Source organism: Amblyomma mixtum, chromosome 8 (genome assembly GCF_055824585.1).
Source record: "Amblyomma mixtum isolate Tamu chromosome 8, ASM5582458v1, whole genome shotgun sequence".
In the NCBI taxonomy this organism is placed as follows: domain Eukaryota; kingdom Metazoa; phylum Arthropoda; class Arachnida; order Ixodida; family Ixodidae; genus Amblyomma; species Amblyomma mixtum.
The window spans coordinates 120,334,413-120,359,285 of NC_143019.1; the positions used below are offsets into that span (position 1 = coordinate 120,334,413).

The 24,873-nt window shown below is 47.2% G+C and overlaps 2 protein-coding genes across 2 annotated transcripts in view; one reads left to right on the forward strand and one right to left on the reverse strand.

Moving 5' to 3' along the window:
- Positions 1-24,873, reverse strand: part of LOC149334108 (uncharacterized) — a 194,596-nt gene that overhangs the window by 149,381 nt on the left and 20,342 nt on the right. The window lies entirely within an intron of this gene.
- Positions 20,017-20,924, forward strand: LOC149334111 (uncharacterized). The gene has a single exon (XM_089557865.1). The coding sequence runs from the start codon at positions 20,070-20,072 to the stop codon at positions 20,922-20,924; it is 855 nt and encodes a 284-aa protein (XP_089413991.1). The 5' UTR covers positions 20,017-20,069.

Below are 24,873 nucleotides of genomic sequence, written 5' to 3' on the forward strand. Positions count from 1 at the left end.
TGTGCGGCGAGAGTGCCGAGGTTGACGAGGCGGCTGTTGAAAGCTATCAGTGTGGCAGCTGCAGACACTGCTCCAGCAGTTCGCGAAACCGGGCTGTTTTACAAGCTGTTACCAGAAAAAAACCCTTGCTTTCGCTAGCGACCCTTGCCATGGTGGCAAGCACAGCAAGGAATGGCTATCAGTCCGTGTCAGCTGTAACATGCTCAGCACCGAAAAGCTCCCGATGCTAGTGATTGGAAAATAAAAATCCAAAATGTTTTAAAGCATCGCGTGTTCCAGTGCTGTACGAAGCCAACAAGAAGGCTTGGATAACCGAGCTGATTTTCGAAGATTACATCGATGGAGAAAAAGTTTGAGCGCCAAGGACGCAAAGTTCATGCTGGTGGACAACTGCACTGCACATGGCCATGTCAAGGATCTGGAAGCCATGCAGCTGGAATTCCTGCCGCCGAGCATGACGTCCCTACTGCAGCCCATGGACCAAGGCGTTACCGGACACTCAGGCACCTCCATCAGTCACACGTGCCTAGTCGCATGGTGTTATGCGTGGTCAGCGACAAAACCTACAGTGTCGACTAGTCTGTACTCGGCATGCATTCCGACGTATGGAAGGCGGTGACCGAGGACACACTGCGGAATGGCTTCTGCCACGCGTGTTTCACGATCAGAGATGAAGTGCCATGACCGTCGGCGCCATGACCGTGCGAAACGACGCGTCACGTATTATTTGGCTCTTCGTGGCATTGTTTGAGTGCTCGTGTGGCGGACATGTATGAAGAACAGAAGTGTGTTTTGGAAGCAAGCGACAAGAATTGCGCCCTGTCAACATCAGTGAGTTTGAATGGGTAAAGCCATGAAGAAAGGCAGCGCTACGAGTGCGGCACGAACAGTCTGACTTTGTCGAAGGTGGGCAGAGAGTGTGGGCTGTCTATAACGCCCATGCTCTCCTGTAGCTCCTGGGACCTGTGCGAAGTGCGTTTCTCATCTCCGCGGGCAGCCGGAGGTGCTAATGTCAAAGCAACGCCCTTTGAATCGAATGTGCGCGCAATGAAGGCCATCCAAAGCATCGGCAAGGGGGCAACAGCCCTGAGCGACTTCTTCGCTGTAATGAACATCTCTCATCGTGGCTTGCACCACAAAGCGTATCAGGGCCCCATGAAGAAGATGGTGGGTGCCTGTAGTGTGATCGCTACCGAGTGCGAGGCCAGCAGCGTTGCTCGCATCAAGAAATTATGTGCAGAGCTCGCCAACGCGCCAGGAAATATCGGCGTTACCTATGATGGCAGCTGGCTTACTTGCGGACATAGCTCCCACACTTGTGTTGGGTGCATAACTGAAATGCATACTGGTCTGGTTATAGACCACGTTGTGTTATCAAACTTTTGCCTTGGCTGCACAAACGGACCAAAAGAAAACAAGCCAGGCCATGCAGCATGGCTCATCCAGCATGCTCCACTGAGCCAAAAAAGCTTTGACTGTAAAGCTGGCTGGTGCAAAGCTGGCTGGTGTAGTAGTAACGTCAACGCACCAAGACTCGCTGGAGGCATTCAGAGGACACATGAAAGAGCGGGAAGAAACGAGGAGTCTACAGATCAAAGTGCCCAAGGGTAGGAGAATGGACGTAAAGGTGGTAGGCATCGAGCAGGAGATCAGCGACGACGAACTTATAGACAGGATCATAAAGCAGAACGATCTCACCTGCACGGAAGAGGACATACAACTGAAGACAACATGACACGGCAAAGGCGGGAAGACAGTTATCCTCGCCCTTAGCAAAGCAGGCTATAATCAGGCGCGTGAAAAAACACACCTAAACATTGTGTGGTCAAGGTGTCCCATATACGACAGCGTCCGAGTCCTGCGATGCACCAGATGCCTGACCTTTTCCGACCACAACACCAAGACATGCAGGCTGCCCGAGAGGTGCGAGAATTGCTCAGGCCGAGGCCACGACAGAGAGTCATGTAACTCTGAGCCAAGCTGCATCGTCTGCATCAATGAAGGCTTGTCGACGGAGGAGGCCAGTCATCCATTGAACTCCTTTTTCTGCGACACGTATTTGAAAAAACTGAAGCAGGAGAAAGAACGAATCCTGCAAAGACTAACTTAATCGACCTAACACCATGGCTACCCTACCAGGTTTTGATGGAAGTCGGCACAGCGAACGCAACCTCATCAACCTGCAACAAATGTACATCAGAACAGACAAAGAGATGTCACTTCTGAGAACACTTTACAATTAATCCAAGTAAATCTCGCAAGAGCTTTTAAAGCGAACCAAGCTTTGAAAGATTTTCAGCAAGAAAATCTACATGACATTTCAGTAAATCAAGAACCTTATCATTTAAATAACGAAATAATTCCTTTTTCAATCAAAACTAAAATTATAGCAGGGAAAAATAACCCAAAGTGTGCAATAGTACTCCATAATGAGCAAGTTCAAGTTTTTCCTATATACGTGAACAGTAACTTAGTCACGGCAAAATTAACTAAAGGAGAAAGATCCATATTATTAATTAACACATATTGCCCGCCAAGTGAGGAGTTAACACCATTTCAGGAAGAAATAGATAAAACATTAGAGAAGTATTCTCAAGGACTGTCCGCAAACAATGACTCTGGTTTGAACGTGTGGGTAACTAAAAACATTTACGCCCGAAGCTTATGTGACTTTTTACACGCAACTGGGCTTCATGCATTTCTGTAACTTATTCTACCTTTCGTGACTAACACCACGTCTTATGCCGCGCAGCACACTCAGCGTCACAAATAAATAAATAAATAAGTATTCTCAAGAAGAAATTTTACTAGTTGGAGACTTTAATTCGAAGAATATAATTTGGGGTAGTAAAGAAACAGACGAAAGAGGTGACAACGTTTTTGAATTAACACTGAAACATAACTTAGTAATAGTTAATAATAAGGAATCACCTCCAACTTTCAAAACAAGTAGAGCTAAAGGGTGGATCGATTTAACTATAGCAAATCAGTCTTTGTTCTCAACAATCAATAAGTGGGAAGTTCTAAAAGAAGCTAACGAGAGCGACCATAGGTACATCCGAATTGAACTCTCCAACCAACTATAAAATATCACATTACATTACGAGGTTTTCAAAAGACCCCTTGATAAGTTAGGCTCGGAAAAATGGTTTAGCGAAGAACACGTGTTAGATGCGCCACAAGCATTGGAAGTGGCAGTAGAAAACATGTACAAAAAAATTAATGCATTACAGAACAAGTTTAAAAGTAAAATTAAACCTAGTAAACATAAACTAAATCCGTGGTGGAGTCTAGATTTAGAAATAGAAAGAAATAAAGTTAAAGCTTTAAGAAGGAGATATCAAAAATCGAAAGGCAGTATAAGAGACGTTTATAAAAAAGCCTATTATGACGGACACTTAATCAACAACAACATGCTTACTGAAGCAAAGAACAAAAGCTGGAATGACTTTTGCCAAACAGCAGGAAAAAATCCATTTACGTTACCTTATAAAATAGCTAGGAAGCAGTTAAAAGTACCCGTAGTGCTAGAAAGCCTAGTAAAAGAGAACGGGGAAAAAACGGAGTCAGTTAAAGAAACAGTTGAACACATTCTTGATGTGTTGTACCCCCAAGAGCCAGAGGGGTCACAAAATGAAAATATAAGCGAACTTGAGATAGAAGATGAAGGTACAGATCACAATCCACCTTTTATGGAAAAAGAGATCGCAAGTATCATCAAAACATTAAGAACTAATGTAGCCCCAGGTCCCGACGGGCTTAATACAGTTTTCATGCAGACATTGTATAAGCAACATACGAATTTCTTTAACAAATTATTTAATGCTTGCCTCAAAATTGGTTATTTCCCTAAGAAACGGAAGGAATCAAGAATAATTCTTATCCCAAAACAGGGGGCAAAAGAAAAGGACGGAGTAGGAAAATTTCGACCAATTGCCATAAATTCAGTAATGGGGAAAATCTTAGAAAAATTAACCCTTTGTGGGTTCACCTATAATTTCAGTAACATAGAGAAAAACACTACACATTTTTCGGGTCTAGGCATCTTCAGAAATGATATGGAAGAAATTTCAGAACAATAGCAGCAATAGTTTAATCAAAAAAAGTGGGACGCATGTGTCCCATTGGCACATGTTGTCCTTTTGAAAAAGTGGGACAACACTGTCCCATTGACTCACGCGAGTACCAAGCTGTGGTTAGTTCTGTCATTGTTGGTGGAAGGGGCCGAAGCAGGTTGCACACAGGGGTACATTACACACACCACACACAAACTTCGTGCGCGTTTCACTCCCGGAGGTGGCACACCACCTACATATTCGCCTGTTTGGCACTTTCCGTGGGTTGTGAACATTACCTGCAAACCTTACTTCGTCCGCAATTCCGACCATTTTTGTGTAATAAGAGGGCGCACCTTGGCCAGACGGTCATATCCCTCTTCTCCTCTCTTTTTTTCTTTCGTTGTGTCATTCACATGAAGCGAGATCATAATTTGCTGAAATCGTTTCAAGGACATCAGCTTTGAAATTTCTTCACAATGAAAGAGAGGGTCACGGCTCCAATACTGATACAGGTGGTGCCTTGGGCACACGCTCATCAACAGCAGTGCACCAAATAATGCTCGTAAATCTTCTTTTGTCAGAACTTGCCACTTCCTTGGGTACTTCTTTGCACAGAAGAGGTTCGTCTGCTCAACTATGAATTCAATCATTTCATCATCAAAATAGAGCGCGAATGCATCAACTGCGCGTGCTGGCGCCTTTGGGGAGGTTTGAGAATCCCATGTCTTTGGGCTTTCAACTGTATTTAGCGGTTAATTTGTAGTCCATGCACTGCCGACCTCCTCCTCTTCTGGCTCACTCTCTCCACCTTGATCCAGCAGGAGCGCATTCCGTTTCCTCCTGAAACTTTTTTTTGAAGGAGTAGACTGCCGTTGGCGTTTGCTCATTGATGGACCAGCTTCGATTTCGTCGTCTTCAAAGCTCGAATCCGACGGCGCTAGCTCAGGGACAAAGTCGTCCTCGCTGCTTTGGGCCTCGTCTTCGCTAGTCTCAGACTCGTCATGCAAGCTGAAGTAGAGCGCCAGCGCTTCATCCCGCGTAAGCGAGCCCCCTGCGAATTCGTAAACGATACGAAACTTAGGATTATCAACATCGACAGCTTACTTCGTTAGTCGTAGCATACTTTCAGCATTCTGTGTGCAAAAATTATGCCCCTGGAGCGCGCCCTTCACGTTCGCTTAGTGTTTTCGATCCCGTCAATCCGGCTCTGGCGCTCATAGAGACCTCTTTTTCGGGCACTCTGCGATTCTGACTACCTAATAAATCGTTTAGGGCATGCACCAAGTATTTCCCTTGAAGGCCAGAAAAGGAAAAACTTACCATTCATCTCGAAATCTTTTTGGGCGCGAAAAAGCGGGAGCAATTTTTCCGGCATGAATTTTCACAAAGGAAAAAGTTCAGCTTTGAATGCTGGTGGTGCCATCTACAGGAAAACCTAAAACTTAGTGGCACAAGCGTTGTCAAAGACTCAAGATAGATGGCGCGACAAGACTGTTGCCCAGAAATTCACCCGCTGCCGCGTACGGAGGTTTTTCGTGAGAGTAAAAAGCGGGACCCATCTGTCCCGTTATCCCATAAAGGGTTAAGTAAGAACAGGATATATCATTACCTTTTCCAAAACAAATTACTTTCAAGGAACCAATTTGGATTCGAACACAATACATCTACTACAGAGGCATTAAATGTAGTAAAGAAAAAAATTATCCAAGCTAAACTAGATAAACCTAAAGCTTTAGTAATATCTTTAGACATTAAAAATGCTTTTAATTCAATCAAACCCACTTTAGTAGTAAATAAACTGAAAGAATACAAATGCCCAACAAACCTAATCAAAATAGCAGATTCCATTCTCAAAGATAGGATAGTAATCTATGACGACACACACATTCAGGTAACCAAACACATTAAGAGCGGCTCACCTCAAGGGTCACCGCTAAGCCCTCTGTTCTGGAGTATTCTAGTCGCAGGTATTTTTAATTTAAAACTTCCACAGGGAACTCACCTGCAAGCCTTTGCAGACGACATAATATCAGTAGTAACATTCAAATCTAGAGTAGACGCAGAAAATAAGGCTGGAAATCTAACTTCTATTCATAACTGGGGAAAAAGTGCTGGATTAACTTTCAATCCTAACAAGTCAAAATATTTATTAATAGGGAGGGATTATGGCACACATCCTCCAAATCTCAAGATGAACAACTGCACTGTCAAAGCAGTAACGGAAATGAGAATCCTTGGCGTAGTCTTTGACAATAAACTTTCAGTTCTACCTCATCTTAAATATCTTAAAGAAAAAGTCCAAACAATAAGTAGTAATTTAGCCCGGTTTACAGGAAGGAATAAAGGAATGAAGGGAGCACAATTACAAAAAATTTACACACGAGCCACAGAAAGAATCATTGTTTATGCAGCACCAGTATGGTATAGTCCTAAGGTAATAATCAAAAATAGACTGAAAGCAATTCAAAGAATCCCTCTAATATTAACAACTAAGGCTTACAGAACCACAGCTAATATAGCATTAAATGTTCTAGCAAACATCCCTCCAATACATTTGAAGATTGAAAGTGAAGTAGAATTGTATAAAATAATAAAAGGAGAGCAACAGTTTAAATATGAAGGAAAAATTTATGCAGGGAAAAACACAGCTTCCAAATTTGACCTATGGGAATACCATCCAAGTATGAAACCTAGCCACGATTATACTGAAGAACTTAATCCTTTAGCAGATTTTCTAACATATACTGATAGGTCACAAAGTGACTCTGCAATAGGAGCAGCATATGTAGTGTATAACAGAATGGGAAATATAGTTAAGGGAAAACAATACTGTCTACCTAATTATGCGAACAACTTTGAGGCAGAGGTATTGGCTATTAGTAAGGCTTTGGAGTTTATAACTGAAAACTTAGAGTATAGGCATCAACTCTTCACGGATAGTCTTTCTTCACTTAAAGCGATAAAAACTGAAAATAATACAAATCCTTTCATTCACGAGATTAAACAAAAATTGAGAAAAATTAACACTGAAGTAGTAACCTAGTCATATGTTAAGGGACATAGTGGAAACGAGGGGAACGAAAAAGCGGATGAATTAGCAAAAGAAAGCAGCAAAAGAAGGAGAAGCAGTTCAAATCCAAATTACCAAACAGTTTGTAAAAACACAACTAAGAATTCAACTCTTAAATGAATGGAATGATTTATGGAATAAAGAAGGCAAAGATACGTACGCATATCAATGGATTAAAAATGTGAAACTCATTCCAGCTCATTTCCCAACAAGTCACTTCGTTTCTCAGGCGATCTCAGGGCATGGTCGCTTTCCCTTTTGGAATCAGTAGCAGAGAACAATGTAAGTGCGGAACGAATGCATTAGACTATGACCACTATTTAGATAACTGTAAACTAACTCTAACATTTAGGAATCAATTAAGTAAGAAATTAGGCCATAACATTGTTAATAGGAAACCAGAGATAATAAAAACTCGAGAAACAACGAATATATTGGCAGAAATGACAAAACAAATTATTGAAAATTCATATGAATAACATGGAATTGACCCCCGAGGTGAACAATGTAGCCGGGAGGCTCTTGGCGCAAAGGCTTCTAGGGGGTCAATACCAACACAAACAAACACACATTCAATGGAAGGCAGTACACAGGAATGTAACCTTTCACATTGCTGAGTTTTCTGACTTATTGTTCATTTATTCCTATTTTTACTTATATTTTGCAGTAGAAGGGTAACTTTGACTACATTACAACCGCAAGCCTGAAGACAAGCGGCATGAAGAATCTCAAAGAAAGAAGCAAACCAAGAAAAAAAAAAAGAGAATAATAAATAAACGCCCCTGATAGCCGGCACGTTCCCTTGGCTGTGGACGCTGGTGGTGATGGTCTCTTTCTTTTTTTCACTTTTCACTTTCTATTTATACTCTATCACCCATCCCCACACTACTACTCCCCCCACTCTTTTTCCTTTCTCCCCCGCGGTACATTAGTGGAGCGGGAGAGGTTGTCTTTTACAACCTCACTCTATACAGTAGACTCCCGTTAAGACGAACTCGCTTAAGATGAACCCTTGGTTAAGATGAACAGTGGTGGTCATTTGTTTGGTTTCCCATAGAGTCAATGCAAAAAAAATCTGCTTAAGATGTACACTGCACACGTGCTAATTGGTTAAGATGAACTTTCATGACCAGCCGTGCCCAAGCCATGCAGCTTTACTCGACCATTCGAGCAGTATTTCAGCGGAAGGAAAGAAAAAAAAAGCTAAAAAATTGAAAGCTTTTTTGCACCGCCGACGATCCATGCGACGCGGGGAGGCACAGAGACCTAACCACGTCTCCGTTGAAAGGGTGATTCTGTGAAAGCAGAACTGTCGCTGCTCCTCCCCTGTGAGGGCACTGAAGGATATCTTGGATAGTTAAGTGATATGCCTACGCTTGTAGCAAGCAGACGATTTTCTCGACAGACACAAAAAAAAAATAACAGACTGGGCAACACTCAACAGTGCCTGATGCACTGCACTAGTAGTGCAATAAATGCTTATGTTGCAATTATTTTTTTCCTAAAAGACTATTTCATGGCTTTGTTCACATATACGAAGTATTTGGACACACACTGCATGCTCGAACATCATTTTAAGAAGCACTCCTAATTAGATGAACTTCTGATAAGATGAACAGTCTTCATGGTCCCTTGGAGTTAGTCTTAAAGGGAGTCTACTGTATTCTGTAAAGTTGGCCAGATGGAGGTGGAAGCGGCCCTGTGCTTGTTTCGGCGCTCATTAGAGAAGCACAAGCTAAGGTATACCACCATGCTCTCGGATGGGGACAGCCGAACATTTCATGCACTTACGAAAGATGCAGTCTATGGATTCATCAAAGCTGAAAAAAAAAAGACTGCACAAACTAGGTACACAAGCGCATGGGAGCTGCCTTGTGCACTCTTGTGGACAAAAAAAAAAGCCCAAGGTGAACCACTTGGTGGTAAATGTAGGCTAGCACAAGACAGGATCAAAAAGATAACAAGCTATTATTGTTATGCCTTGCGAAGCCACGAGCATGACGTGCCAGGCATGCAGAAAGCAGTCCTGGCCACACTGCAGCACCTGTCGCCGACGGATGACAAACCGAAACACGACCTCTGCCCTGAAGGCCCAGAGTCTTGGTGTAAGTTCAACAGGGCTGTGGCTAAGGATGAGGAGCCCCCTCCACACAATAGCCTGCCTGACTTCGTGAGCAAGGCACTGAAGCCTGTGTTTAGGCGGCTCAGTGACGATGCCTTGGAGCGCTGCAGTGATGGCATCACGCAGAACTCCAATGACAGCTTAACCCTTTGAAGGTTTTTGCCGTATATGTACGGCGGCGGTTTTCTGTCCCGCAAGGTCTTTGCCGTACGGGTACGGTTTCGATCTTCCATTTGAAATTTTGCGCCAAAAGAACGATGCGTGCTCACTGGGAGGTGCTGCCACCTCTTAGGACTTACAAGAAGTGTTTGAATTTTGTGCTGCCTTCTTACGGAGATAAGCAGAACTTATGTCTAGCTTTAGCGCGGCGGCACAGACTGCGGCAACACCCCTTTTGTAGTTTTGGTTTCGCCACGTGATCGCAACGGAGTCGCACGAAATTTGAGTTTTCTTTTTGTCAGCACTATCTTGCAGGGGCTGCCGAAGTTGATTTCTATCTTTATTGGCGCTGCTCTTAGCTTGCTTATCACCGTTGCTTGCGAGGTATTCTCGCCCTCTGTGGCAACGCGCCTACGCGGTTTCGATTCCGCCGTGGGATCGCAACGGAGTCGCGCGAAACGTGTTTTCTCTTTGTGGGCACTGTTTTGCAGAGGGGGCGAAAGTTGATTTCTATCTTTATTGGTGCTGCTCTGAGCTTGCTTATCACCGTTGCTATTCTATTCTATTGAACATTTTCCAGTTGTGAGTGATGCTGTCACCAAAGTACTGTTCCTAATTTTTTTTTACTATTTATTCTCGATTATATACATTTTGGAGATTCAAGATCCGCAATAAAGTAATTTGACCACCTGGGAAAGTTTTCTTCAAAACAATTCGACCCTCAAAGGGTTAAATGCAATGGTTTGGGATCAGGTACCGAAGAATAAACACGCATCGCTACGCAGCATTGAAAGAGGAGTGGCTGAGGCTCCCAGCCGCTTCAACCAAAGCCTAATGCCGACTAGTGCACAAATTGCCGAGAAGCTTGGCTACAGTGCAGGAGCTTGCTTAGTGCGCTGCAGCCTTGAGAAGGACCGACGCAGGCTTGTTAAGTCCGAAAAGAAGCACTCTGAGAGTAGCGCTACCAAGACCAGGCTGACAATATGACACAAGCCTTCGAAATGACCCTGCGTACAGCCCTGGTCTGCTGTAGACCGGTTTCATTCAGAGATCGACCAGTTTTATTAGGTTACGTGAATAAATATGCGACTGTGTTTTAGCTCTAAACATTGTGTAATTTTATTTGTCTGAAGCAAGGCTATTTTATTACACAACTGGAGCAATTATTTAGCTTGCAGAGCTCTGAAACTGGCTTGTGAATTGGTAAATGTTGTTTCCCATGCTGATTCTGTGAGTAGTACATGGCTATAAGGCAAGCTTTAGCCACTTTTTTGAGAGAGTACTGTCAAGTATTTAATATCGCCTTTCTCTTGAAGAAAAGAGCTACGCAATGATGCTATTCACATTACTGTAGCTGCATTCTAGCAGAAGTTACAGTTGCCTAAAACTTTAAATTCGTTTTTCTCAGTTCGATGTTTTTGGACACTGCACTCAGCCTTACGGGGTTTTTATATATATTGTTGTTGAGTGGAATTGACAAATTTGGTATCACTGTAATCGCACTGAAAATATCTAGGGGCTCATGCTATTTATATTACCCTAGCTTTATATTTCAAATAGCCAATTAAGATGGGAATAAGAGAAAATTAAAAGTAGTCACAGTACCTGTTAGTCAGTCTGTTTAAAAATTGCTTCCAAATCAATAGAAATAGCATCACCCCCAAGAGCATGTCTTGGCATTGAGACCAGACATTTACTTTTTGTGTTTGGCAAGGCGAAATTGCCAGAAAAGTTCCATAAAAAGTACCCTTCAAAATTTTTTAGAACCATTAACACTTCCTGAACCGGTGCAGCTATGAAAGATCTAACTACATGTTGGAAATCAGCGTGAAAAGCTGATCAAGACTAAAGTTTCATTCAGATTACACCAAGAAAAAAAAAAAATTTTTAAACCAACTTCCCCCCTTAAATGTGGCTTCACCTTCACCTTTGTGGCTCAGTCCTCGTTTGCTTACCTGATCGCCATTTTGTTTCCAGAGTATTTTTTCTTGCCATTTTATTTTTTCATTACGCTTGATCTGTGTTTGCATGAGGAGTTTTTTTCTAAATGAGCCAAATCCACAAACTGAAAGTAACGCAACTGCAACTGTAGTGGCAAGCTAAGCCAGTCAACTTTAATTTAAAAAACAGATCAGAACAAAATGGGTCAAATCACACCAACTGAGCTAGCCCGCAGATCACGTTTCAAATCGAAAACGAGCCAAATCCTTCCACTGCGTGGATCGAAATGAGCCAAATCCGTTCAACCTATAGGAGACTGACCCGGAGACCACGTGTTTCAGCTAACATGGCAGCCTCCTTGTAGGCTCGTGCTGGCGGTGCTCATGCGTGATAGCGCGGACCGCGTGGTCTGTTTCGCGAGCTCCTTTGTTTTTTCAAGACTTTTGCTTTGACGGACTTAGTTCAGCATGGATTGCGACGGGTATGAAGAGGTCGGTGAACTTTCCCTGCCCAGACGACGAAACAAAAGTCGCCCTTCAAGACGCCGAGAAAGCAAGAATTTGCCGCTTCCGAAATGTAAGCACACAAAGAAGACTCTCAAGTGCGCGCTTCTGACAGAAACATTGGTGGAAAGCTTCAAGAAGACGTTTAGTGAACTGTGCAGTGTGAAGCAAAAGGCATTCATATTGATGCAGTACACATCTTCTGCAGTCAAACGCAGGAGAGGAAAACATGAGGAACATCGTCGAAGCCTCGCCGTTTCTTACATGGTACGGCTTGAAAATGGAAGAGAGGTTCCTGTTTGTCGTGATATGTTTTGTGCAGTGCTTGCCGTTAGCCACAGCACAGTTACCCGCTACGTTAAGCACAGGCACGAAAAAGGCGGATTGAAGGCAGATGCTCGTGGAGACGATCAGGAGCTCCAACGCTATGGTCGAAAGCGATCGGCTGTTGTGATGTTCATAAGGCGCCTTCGTACAAGAGAGTCGCACTACAACCGACAGAAGACTCGAAAACTGTATCTCCCGGCAGAGCTAAAGAGTATCCGAAATATATGGCGGATTTATAATGAACAGGCTACAGAAGATGTCCGAGTGAAATACGGTTTTTTTCTCCGAATTTTCCCCACGAACAAATCCTTGATATGCACCAGCTTGAGATACGGTGCATTTCTTCGCCCTTTTTGTCGCAATTATGTGATTTTAGCTGGCATCAAACGAAACTGCATTCCATCAACAGCGTCGTCTGCTAGGACATCCGGGGCACTTTAAGCCCGGGTGATGGGATCACAGGATCGCAGCTTCTACAGACGAAATGCCAGCAAAACTATTTAAAAGCCCTTTGGTATTCACAAGTAATAAAAAATAAACTTTAAAAATTTACAGTGTCTTGTTGTGAACACTACTGAAATATTTGTAAAAAAAAGCGCATTGGTAGGTTGCAGTTTTTCAAAGACGCAAAACCAAGGGCAATACCGCGGCCGTCGGCGCCATGACCGTGCGAAACGACGAGTCACGTATTATTTGGCTCTTCGTGGCATTGTTTGAGTGCTCATGTGGCGGACATGTATGAAGAACAGAAGTGTGTTTTGGAAGCAAACGACAAGAATTGCGCCCTATCAACATCAGTGAGTTTGAACGGGCAAAGCCATGAGAAAAGGCAGCGCTACGAGTGCGGCATGAGGAGTCTGACTTTGTCGAAGGTGGGCAGAGAGTATGGGCTGTCTATAACGCCCATGCTCTCCTATAGCTCCTGTGACCTGCACGAAGTGTGTCTCGTCTCCGCGGGTAGACGGAGGTGCTAATGTCAAAGCAACGCCTTTTGAAGTGAATGTGCGCGCAGTGAAGGCCATCCAAAGCATCGGCAAGGGGGCAACAGCCCTGAGCGACTTCTTCGCTGTAATGAACATGTCTCATCATGGCTTGCACCACAAAGCGTATCAGGGCCACATGAAGAAGATGGTGGGTGCCTGTAGTGTGATCGCTACCGAGTGCGAGGCCAGCAGCGTTGCTCGCATCAAGAAATTGTGTGCAGCGCTCGCCAACGCGCCCGGAAATATCGACGTTACCTATGACGGCAGCTGACTTACTTGCGGACATAGCTCCCACACTTGTGTTGGGTGCATAATTGAAATGCATACTGGTCTGGTTATAGACCATGTTGTGTTATCAAACTTTTGCCTTGGCTGCACAAACGGACCAAAAGAAAACAAGCCAGGCCATGCAGCATGGCTCATCCAGCATGCTCCACTGCGGCAAAAAAACTTTCACTATAAAGCTGGCTGGTGTAAAGCTGGATGGTGTAGTAGTAACGTCAACGCACCAAGACTCGCTGGAGGAATTCAGAGGACACATGAAAGAGCGGGAAGAAACGAGGAGTCTACAGATCAAAGTGCCCAAGGGTAGGAGAATGGACGTAAAGGTGGTAGGCATCGAGCAGGAGATCAGCGACGACGAACTTATAGACAGGATCATGAAGCAGAATGATCTCACCTGCACGGAAGAGGACATACAATTGAAGACAACATGGCACGGCAAAGGCGGGAAGACAGTTATCCTCGCTCTCAGCAAAGCAGGCTATAATCAGGCGCGTGAGAAAACACACCTAAACATTAGGTGGTCAAGGTGTCCCATGTACGACAGCGTCCGAGTCCTGCAATGCACCAGATGCCTGACCTTTTCCGACCACAACACCAAGACATGCAGGCTGCCCGAGAGGTGCGAGAATTGCTCAAGCCGAGGCCACGACACAGAGTCATGTAACTCTGAGCCAAGCTGCATCGTCTGCATCAATGAAGGCTTGTCGACGGAGGAGGCCAGTCATCCATTGAACTCCTTTTTCTGCGACACGTATTTGAAAAAACTGAAGCAGGAGAAAGAATGAATCCTGCAAAGACTAACTTAATCGACCTAACACCATGGCTACCCTACCAGGTTTTGATGGAAGTCGGAAAGGAAGGACGTGTCAGTCGGCACAGCGTGAAATCAGCAACGTGAAATCGCCTTCCAATACACGGTTCAGAGAACGAGCAAACGTAAGTATGGTCTCTTCATAAGGCGCTTGTGTTGTTATCACGGAAGCTGCTATCACAAAGTTCAAACGAGCCCGTGATTACACTGCAGCAGCCCAAACAAGTTGTCGGTGAATCGTATCGTGCAAAAACGTACTACCGCATTGGTACTAAAGCGACAGTGAAACAAACGACATGAAACTACAGTCTGTGGCATACATAATGTGAAGGAGTAGTAGTATAAAACAATGTCTTCGGCGATACTTTCACGGGATTAGCACCGGGCAGGTCGGCCACCACGAGTGAAAACATTTCTGGTCTTGTACGCTCGAGCAGCTGATCGCTCGACAGCGCCAATACCGTCGCTAGGCCTTTTCCGGTTGACTTCAAAGGTAAAGCTGACGGCACTTCGGAATTAACCACCGACACTCACTAGCCGCAACATTCTTTTATTGTTGTTGTTGCTCATTGCAGTAATTGTATACAAAGGAGAAAATACGCTTATATCGGCAGCAGCTGCAATGCGAGCACAGGCTGGGTCGCCTGCCGTCGGTAGCCGTGTACTCAGCTGAGCTCGAGAAGTATCGGAGCTCTCATTCATGTTTAACGTTTGACAGTGGATATCGTTTTTCATAAAATGTACAATTTAGGCATCGGTTTATCTAGCGGAAATTATTTTGCTTGAAAGAAGCAGCAGCCAATGTTTTCGTTGCCAGCGGCGGAGGCGCGCAAATTCGCAGTAGTAAAGAGTTACCCTATAGGCTCACTTATACAGTAACTCTACGGTAGTTGATTGGCCCGTCGGTCGTGCGGTGCACCGGCCGAACTTTGGACACCTCTCGTGCAGCAGATGTTCTACGGCACTGGAGACCGGTTCTCCGTTACGGCGTTTGCCGCTAGCGTGGACGTTAGTTTCAGACTACAGTATGATGCCAGCTCTTGTAGGCCGCGCACTGTGGCATGTGCTATATAGTAAATTGAGTTGCGCGCACGTCACCGACGCGCACCCTTTCATTGCTTTGCGGCAGCCACTATCGCCGCTCTCTCTCCCTCTCTTCCCCCCTTCCCTCACATTAAGCATGCCTATAAAAGGCATCCAGCTTTGGAAATAAATGAGGTTCAGCTCCCCTTGCTCACCAGCGTGGCTCCAGCACTTGGCGTGCCTCAGGGTGACCGTGGCGATGTAACAGCGGCGATGAAGCCGCGCAAGCCAAGTTCAATGATTTATGAGGAAGCAGTAGCAACCCTGAATGAGTATTATGACCCCAAAAGGAACGAAATCGCCGAAAGCTACAAATTTTTCAATCGGTGCCAGGCAGAAGGGGAACCAATCCATGCAGTTTTGGTGGAGATTCGCTAGATAGCGGATAACTGCAACTTCGGAAGCACTCTAAACCGGATGCTATGGGACCGCATTGTTTGCAGTGTACGGTCGAATGCACTGCAGAAACAACTCGTCAAAAAAGGATTTAACGTTGCAAGAAGCAGAGGCAATAGCAATGACAGCCGCAGAAACTGACGTGAAAAAAAATGAACACGGAGGACAAGCCGTTACTAAAAGTTCAGGCACGCGGGAAAAGAGCGCTGCAAGATGAACACAAGCGTTTCCAAAGCGAAAGGTGTGGCAGATGCGGTAGCGGGAAACACGATGATAACGAGTGTTCGTGGACCAAGTCTCGGTGCTACCGCTGTGGGCGGAAGGTCACCTTGCGCGGAAATGCCGAAGCCGTGCACCGAACGCAGAAGACACAACTCGAGTGGCGCGAACCAACACTTTGGCTGTCAGAGAAGATTCATCGATTGATGAAAAAGAGCGGCGCATATCTGGACACTAGTGTCTCAGAGAAAAAACTTTTCTGGAGCCACCTTGGGGGAGCTTGGAATTGGGAATGGAGGTAGATACCGGGTCACCAATTTGCGTCATCCCTCGGGAACTCTATGACAAGTACCGCAAGCAGTGGCCAAGTCTGGAAATATCTAACGTCAAGTTGTCCTGCTAAGTAGGCCGCCTCCTAGGAGAACTTCAGTTACCCGTCCACTACCAAGGCGCGTCTATGGTCTGTCCCGACTGTGCTCGATTGTGTAGGTCCGAGCCTGTGTCGGCGTGACTTGCTTAGTTTACTCAATATCGCAGGCGCTCGAATCTTGCAGGCAGCAGCACAGGACGTAATGACCGAAGATTGCAAAGGCAGCTACCGCACCAACAGCATTTTCGAGGACTACCAGGATGTCTTTTCTGCCGGCCTGGCTCTCTCATCAGGGGGACACCCGCCAGTCTGCACATAAAGGAGGGTGCCATCCCAAAATTCTGTAAGGCGTGGCCCCTTCTCTACGCTCTATGCGATGAAGTGATGCAGGAGTTGAACAGGCTAGTTTCTATTGGAGTGTTGTCACCAGTGAAGCATTCCGACTGGGCAACACCGGTTGTAGTAGTGTTAAAGAAGGACGGCACAGTTCGAATCTGTGGCGATTTTAAAACCACAATGAGCCCAGCCTGCACCACTGAGCAATATCCATTGCCTAGGATTGAGGACATGTTTGCCCGCTTAAGCAATGGTGACTGTTTTAGTACGCTGGACCTGGGTGATGCATGCAATCAAATACCACTTGACGAAGCTGCCAAGAAAGTCTGCGTGATTGACACACATAAAGGCCTTTTCTGTCTTAATAGGCTACTGTTCAGAATAGCATCTGCACCGGCAATTTTTCAGAGAAAGATGGATGAGGTGCTGGCAGGGATGCCAGATGTACAGACGACGTGCTGGTTTCTGAAAGAATGATAAAGGCGAGCAGTTAAGAAATGTCCTAAATGCTTCCGAGAGCAAAGAATGAAACTTAGATCTGAGAAGTGCGAACTGCACAGTCCGGCTGTACCTTATCTGGGGCACTGAATAGACCAAGATGGTCTTCACCCGACAGAAAAGAATGTCGAGGCCATTGTGGAAGCACCAAGCCCACGTAATGTCGCTGAACTGCGTGGATTTCTCGGAATGCTGACTTTTTACGCTAAGTTCCTGCCTAACATGTCGACCATTCTTTTCCTCGTTATATCAGCTGTTATAAAAGAATGCACGCTGGCACTGGAAACAGCCGCAGGAAGCCGCATTTAATGCGGCTAATTAACTCTTTCCGTACCATAAGGAAAATAACCATTTTCTGAAGGTTTCAGTACATTTCTTTTCCTGTAAAAACTATTGCAATTGTAGCGAACCACGACGGCCGCACCTGCTACCGCCAGGGCAGATCACTGACGACTCGCCGACAAAGACGAAGAGCTGCCGCACTGCACGAGATCGGTTCGGGTGAACTGGCCATCATCTGCGCTGCCCGCCGTTTTGCTGGTTCTCCACATTCGCCCGTCAAGTGATGCAGATGCGCTCTTCCTCTGCGCTCCGCTTCTGATCGGTGCCGAGCTGAAGGAGCGGGAGAGGACTTCCCCGGAATGAAGACAGCGAGCATCCTACACAAGTCCTCGGGGCTGACACGGTGGATGAGGGACGCCGGAAGCCTGACCTGTGCCTCCGCCTCGGACTGCGAGCTGTTCTCGACGATGCCAGCTAGCTCAGACGCCCTGGCACGCCATGACGCCGCGTAAAAGGGCGGCTCCGGCAGGAGCTGCGGCCGTCGCCACCACCACCCCTCAGCTTGGAAAGCCAAATTGTAGCCACACCGTAGCCGAATAACAGCAACAACACTCCGAACGCTGTGTTGTCGCCGTCGTCGCTTTGTCAGTTTTGTGCATCCTGGAACCTCGTACCACGTGTGCACGTGCTTTTTCTGGCATTATGCTTGCGTTTGTGAGGTACGAAGACCAATTTAAAGTTCTACTGCCGGTCCGGCTAATCAAAGGTTTTTCGCCGAGTAGTGATGAAGATTTCAACAGTGGGAAGAAGCTGCAAGCATTTTGGTCAATCGAGAGTGGAGAGGTAGAAGGATACTATCCAGCGTTCGTTCTTGCGCTCGGAGATACTCTAGATTCCTTGCAAAAAAAATAAAACTGATACGAGAACCACGGCCGCGCATCATTATGACTGAAGGAGAAGATAAAAAGGTGCCAAGTGAAAAGCGGCAGAGCTGGCCGCAGCGCAAAGAAGCTGTGAAGAGGCAGAAAGCTGCGTGCAGTAGCCTCCATACCGAAATCATCAAAGAGCACGACCAAAACAGGACTGCAGAGTTAGATCGCGTGAAGGATGCCTTGGTTCGGAAGGAAAAAAAAAAACCGGCGGCTGCAAAAGGAATTGCAGGCTGCCAATGACTTAAATCGGCAGTTTACTAGCACCCTGCTAGAGAAAATTGATGAAATAGCCAGCTGCGTTCAAAGTGGCCAGCACCGTGGGGAGGTCATCGCAGAATATATCATGCCTCCCTCTTTGGCCTCAGGCCCAAAACTTCCTCAAGAGATGTTGATGGCCATGACAAGTGCTACAGACACTGCAGATGGTGGCTCTGCGCTATACCATGGTTTCCTGCTGTGGGCAAACGAGCTATATGGCTGCACTGCGTCAATCTGTCTTGCTTGTGTCTACTTGCTATAAAGAAATGCTAAAAAATTGTGCAGTAGTAATAAGCTGCACCCAATGTCATGCATCTGCTTTTTCTCCTGCTCCAACTGACCCAAAACGCAAAATTTTGTGCTACAGAACTGCTACAAAATGCTAATCTGGCTGCTCCTAAATTGCTATAAAACAGCCTTTTTCCTGCTCCAAGAATTGCTCCAAGTCTGAGACTGGCTCGACCACCACTGCATCTGGCAACACTGTCTCCAGCACAGAGAGGGGATCCAGGGGTCAAGACCAGAAACACAAGAGCAGAGCACAGACCGAGGAACAAAGACGGCCAGTAGTAGGAAGGTTTGGGTAGTGGGAAGCTCAAATGTCTACAGAGTGAAACGAGCACTACTAAAAACGGTAAAGTACAATGAGCAGGTGCAGGCCGAGAGCATTACGGGTGGGTGTTTTAGAGGTGGCAGTACGGACCAAGGCTAAGCTCTGGGAAAACATGGAAGGTGAGAACCTCGTGGTTCTCCACGCAGGGCTCAACGATGTGTTGCAGGATAGAGGGAAGCACCTGGGAAAACAAATACAGACAAGGGTGGAAACACTCAGGCTGACCTCTGAGGCATTGCACATTGTTCTGAGCATAGTCCCGGATATCAGGGCACAGGGCCAATACATTGAGGACCAGGGCATGAGGGCCAACTCAGTAATCAGAGAGACGGGAAAGTCCAGACAGGTTTGGGTAATGGGAAGCTCAAATGTCTACAGAGTGAAACGAGCACTACTAAAAACGGTAAAGTACAATGAGCAGGTGCAGGCAGAGAGCATTCCGGGTGGGTGTTTTAGAGAGGTGGCAGAACGGCCCAAGGTTAAGCTTTGGGAAAACATGGAAGGTGAGAACTTCGTAGTTCTCCACGCAGGGGTCAACGATGTGTTGCAGGATAGAGGGAAGCACCTGGGAAAACAAATACAGACAGGGGTGGAAACACTCAGGGTGACCTCCGAGGCAGTGCACATTGTTCTGAGCATAGTCCCGGATGGGTCCGTGTAAGACGAGTAAAGGAACCTAGAGACACCAGCCCCCTAGTGTACCTAGCGCGTCAAAAGTAGGGCTTCTTGTTTGCCAGTTTAATAACCCTAGGGAACGTAACGCCTGACAGTCCCTAGGCAAAAAGGGCAGGTCTTCGCCTCGGTGGTATTTCTGCATTTAGCGATGGCCATTCGAGGCATTTTGGTCGGCGACAGCCAACTCAAGCGAATGTGCAGGTCTCGCCTGCGGTTACGGCCGTCGGTTGAGACGTGCACATTTAGCTTCCAGAGCTACGACGCCGTGCGGCCGGCAAGCGCTGTGCGCCGACTCAGTTTTAGTCGGTGTGACTTTGCCATGTTGTACGTCGGAGGGAATGACCTCATGTGCCCTAGTTCCACTCCGCAAGCGATTTGCGACCAGATCAAGGTACGTACTACGTGGTTGCTCAACGCTTCCAATTTCGGTTCATTTCTGTACGGAATTCACATATATTTCGCGTCACAGGCCCTTGTCCTGCTCCTGCTGCGCGACGTGGCACCTGTCGTGTTCGTGGCAAAGGTGCTGCCGCGATGTTTCGCCACGACGGACGCCGAGGCAAGCCGTCGCTTTTTTAACCGCAAGTTGACTGCTGCGCTTAAGCGGATGCGCCCGGATATTAGGGCACAGGGCCAATACATTGAGGACCAGGGCATGAAGGCCAACTCAGTAATCAGAGAGACGGGAAAGTCCCTCAGGTACGATGTGATGGATGTCAACCGGGTGCAGGCCGAGAGCATTCCGGGTGGGTGTTTTAGAGAGGTGGCGGAACAGGCCAAGGCTAAGCTGTGGGCGAACATGGAAGGTGAGAACCTCGTGGTTCTCCACGCAAGGGTCAACGATGTGTTGCAGGATAAAGGGAAGCACCTGGGAAAACAAATACAGACAGGGGTAGGAAAACTCAGGTTGACCTCCGAGGCAGTGCATATTGTTCTGAGCACAGTCCCGGATATCAGGGGACAGGGTAAATACATTGAGAACCAGGTCATGAGGGCCAACTAAGTAATCAGAGAGATGGGAAAGTCCCTCAGGTGCGATGTGATGGATGTCAACCGGGTGCAAGCCGAGAGCATTCCAATCGGGTGTTTTAGAGAGGTGGCAGAGCGGGCCAAGGCTAAGCTTTGGGAGAACATGGAAGGTGAGAACCTCGTGGTTCTCCACGCAGGCGTCAACGATGTGTTGCAGGATAAAGGGAAGCACCTGGAAAAACAAATACACACGGGTAGGAAAACTCAGGTTGAACTCCGAGGCAGTGCATATTGTTCTGAGCACAGTCCCGGATATCAGAGGACAGGGCCAATACATTGAGGACCAGGTCATGAGGGCCAACTAAGTAATCAGAGAGATGGGAAAGTCCTTCAGGTGCAATGTGATGGATGTCAACCGGGTGCAAGCCGAGAGCATTCCAGGCGGGTGTTTTAGAGAGGTGGCAGAGCGGGCCAAGGCTAAGCTTTGGGAGAACATGGAAGGTGAGAACCTCGTGGTTCTCCATGCAGGGGTCAACGATGTGTTGCAGGATAAAGGGAAGCACCTGGGAAAACAAATAGACAGGGGTAGGAAAACTCGGGTTGAACTCCGAGGCAGTGCATATTGTTCTGAGCACAGTCCCGGATATCAGGGGACAGGGTAAATACATTGAGGACCCGGTCATGAGGGCCAACTAAGTAATCAGAGAGATGGGAAAGTCCCTCAGGTACGATGTGATGGATGTCAACCGGTGCAGGCCGAGAGCATTACGGGTGGGTGTTTTAGAGAGGTGGCGGAACGGGCCAAGGCTAAGCTTTGGGAGAACATGGAAGGTGAGAACCTCGTGGTTCTCCACGCAAGGGTCAACGATGTGTTGCAGGATAAAGGGAAGCACCTGGGAAAACAAATAAAGACAAGGGTAGGAAAACTCAGGTTGACCTCCGAGGCAGAGCATATTGTTCTGAGCACAGTCCCGGATATCAGGGGACAGGGTAAATACATTGAGGACCAGGTCATGAGGGCCAACTAAGTAATCAGAGAGACGGGAAAGTCCCTCAGGTGCGATGTGATGGATGTCAACCGGGTGCAAGCCGAGAACATTCCGGGTGGGTGTTTTAGAGAGGTGGCGGAACGGGCCAAGGCTAAGCTTTGGGAGAACATGGAAGGTGAGAACCTCGTGGTTCTCCACGCAGGGGTCAACGATGTGTTGCAGGATAAAGGGAAGCACCTGGGAAAACAAATACAGACAGGGGTAGGTAAACTCAGGTTGACCTCCGAGGAAGTGCATATTGTTCTGAGCACAGTCCCGGATATCAGGGGACAGGGTAAATACATTGAGGACCAGGTCATGAGGGCCAACTAAGTAATCAGAGAGACGGGAAAGTCCCTCAGGTACGATGTGATGGATGTCAACCGGGTGCAAGCCGAGAACATTCCGGGTGGGTGTTTTAGAGAGGTGGCGGAACGGGCCAAGGCTAAGCTTTGGGAGAACATGGAAGGTGAGAACCTCGTGGTTCTCCACGCAGGGGTCAACGATGTGTTGCAGGATAAAGGGAAGCACCTGGGAAAACAAATACAGACAGGGGTAGGTAAACTCAGGTTGACCTCCGAGGAAGTGCATATTGTTCTGAGCACAGTCCCGGATATCAGGGGACAGGGTAAATACATTGAGGACCAGGTCATGAGGGCCAACTAAGTAATCAGAGAGACGGGAAAGTCCCTCAGGTACGATGTGATGGATGTCAACCGGGTGCAAGCCGAGAACATTCCGGGTGGGTGTTTTAGAGAGGTGGCGGAACGGGCCAAGGCTAAGCTTTGGGAGAACATGGAAGGTGAGAACCTCGTGGTTCTCCACGCAGGGGTCAACGATGTGTTGCAGGATAAAGGGAAGCACCTGGGAAAACAAATACAGACAGGGGTAGGTAAACTCAGGTTGACCTCCGAGGAAGTGCATATTGTTCTGAGCACAGTCCCGGATATCAGGGGACAGGGTAAATACATTGAGGACCAGGTCATGAGGGCCACCTAAGTAATCAGAGAGACGGGAAAGTCCCTCAGGTGCGATGTGATGGATGTCAACCGGGTGCAAGCCGAGAGCATTCCAGGCGGGTGTTTTAGAGAGGTGGCAGAGCGGGCCAAGGCTAAGCTTTGGGAGAACATGGAAGGTGAGAACCTCGTGGTTCTCCACGCAGGCGTCAACGATGTGTTGCAGGATAAAGGGAAGCACCTGGGAAAACAAATACAGACAGGGGTAGGTAAACTCAGGTTGACCTCCGAGGAAGTGCATATTGTTCTGAGCACAGTCCCGGATATCAGGGGACAGGGTAAATACATTGAGGACCAGGTCATGAGGGCCAACTAAGTAATCAGAGAGACGGGAAAGTCCCTCAGGTGCGATGTGATGGATGTCAACCGGGTGCAAGCCGAGAGCATTCCAGGTGGGTGTTTTAGAGAGGTGGCAGAGCGGGCCAAGGCTATGCTTTGGGAGAACATGGAAGGTGAGAACCTCGTGGTTCTCCACGCAGGGGTCAACGATGTGTTGCAGGATAAAGGGAAGCACCTGGGAAAACAAATACAGACAGGGGTAGGAAAACTCAGGTTGAACTCCGAGGCAGCGCATATTGTTCTGAGCACAGTCCCGGATGGGTCCGTGTAAGACGAGTAAAGGAACCTGGGGACACTAGCCCCCTAGTGTCCCTAGCACGTCAAAAGTAGGGCTTCTTGTTTGCCAGTTTAATAAACCTAGGAAACGTAACGCCTGACAGCCCCTAGGCAAAAAGGGCAGGTCTTCGCCTCGGTGGTATTTCTGCATTTAGCGATGGCCATTCGAGTCATTTTGGTCGGCGACAGCCAACTCAAGCGAATGTGCAGGTCTCGCCTGCGGTTACGGCCGTCGGTTAAAACGTGCAGATTTAGCTTCGGGAGCTACGACGCCGTGCGGCTGGCAAGCGCTGTGCGCAGACTCAATTTTAGTCGGTGTGACTTTGCCATGTTGTACGTCGGAGGGAATGACCTCATGTGCCCTAGTTCCACTTCGCAAGCGATTTGCGACAACATCAAGGTACGTACTACGTGGTTGCTCAACGCTTCGAATTTCGGTTCATTTCTGTACAAAATTCACATATATTTCGCGTCACAGGCCCTTGTACTGCTCCTGCTGCGTGACGTGGCACCTGTCTTGTTCGCGGCAAAGGTGCTGCCGCGATGTTTCGCCACGACGGACGCCGAGGCAAGCCGTCGCCTTTTTAACCGCAAGTTGACTGCTGCGCTTAAGCGGATGCGCCCGGATATTAGGGCACAGGGCCAATACATTGAGGACCAGGGCATCAAGGCCAACTCAGTAATCAGAGAGACGGGAAAGTCCCTCAGGTACGATGTGATGGATGTCAACCGGGTGCAGGCCGAGGGCATTCTGGGTGGGTGTTTTAGAGAGGTGGCGAAACGGGCCAAGGCTAAGCTTTGGGAGAACATGGAAGGTGAGAACCTCGTGGTTCTCCACGCAGGGGTCAACGATGTGTTGCAGGATAAAGGGAAGCACCTGGGAAAACAAATACAGACAGGGGTAGGAAAACTCAGGTTGAACTCCGAGGCAGTGCATATTGTTCTGAGCACAGTCCCGGATATCAGGGGACAGGGCCAATACATTGAGGACCAGGTCATGAGGGCCAACTAAGTAATCAGAGAGATGGGAAAGTCCCTCAGGTGCGATGTGATGGATGTCAACCGGGTGCAAGCCGAGAGCATTCCAGGTGGGTGTTTTAGAGAGGTGGCAGAGCGGGCCAAGGCTAAGTTTGGGAGAACACGAAAGGTGAGAACCTCGTGGATCTCCACGCAGGGGTCAACGATGTGTTGCAGGATAAAGGGAAGCACCTGGGAAAACAAATACAGACAGGGGTAGGAAAACTCAGGTTGACCTACGAGGCAGTGCATATTGTTCTGAGCACAGTCCCGGATATCAGGGGACAGGGTAAATACATTGAGGACC

Excerpts from the sequence above, each read along its gene's own strand:
- LOC149334111 (XM_089557865.1), top strand. The coding sequence starts at position 20,070 with ATGGCCATTCGAGGCATTTTGGTCGGCGACAGCCAACTCAAGCGAATG.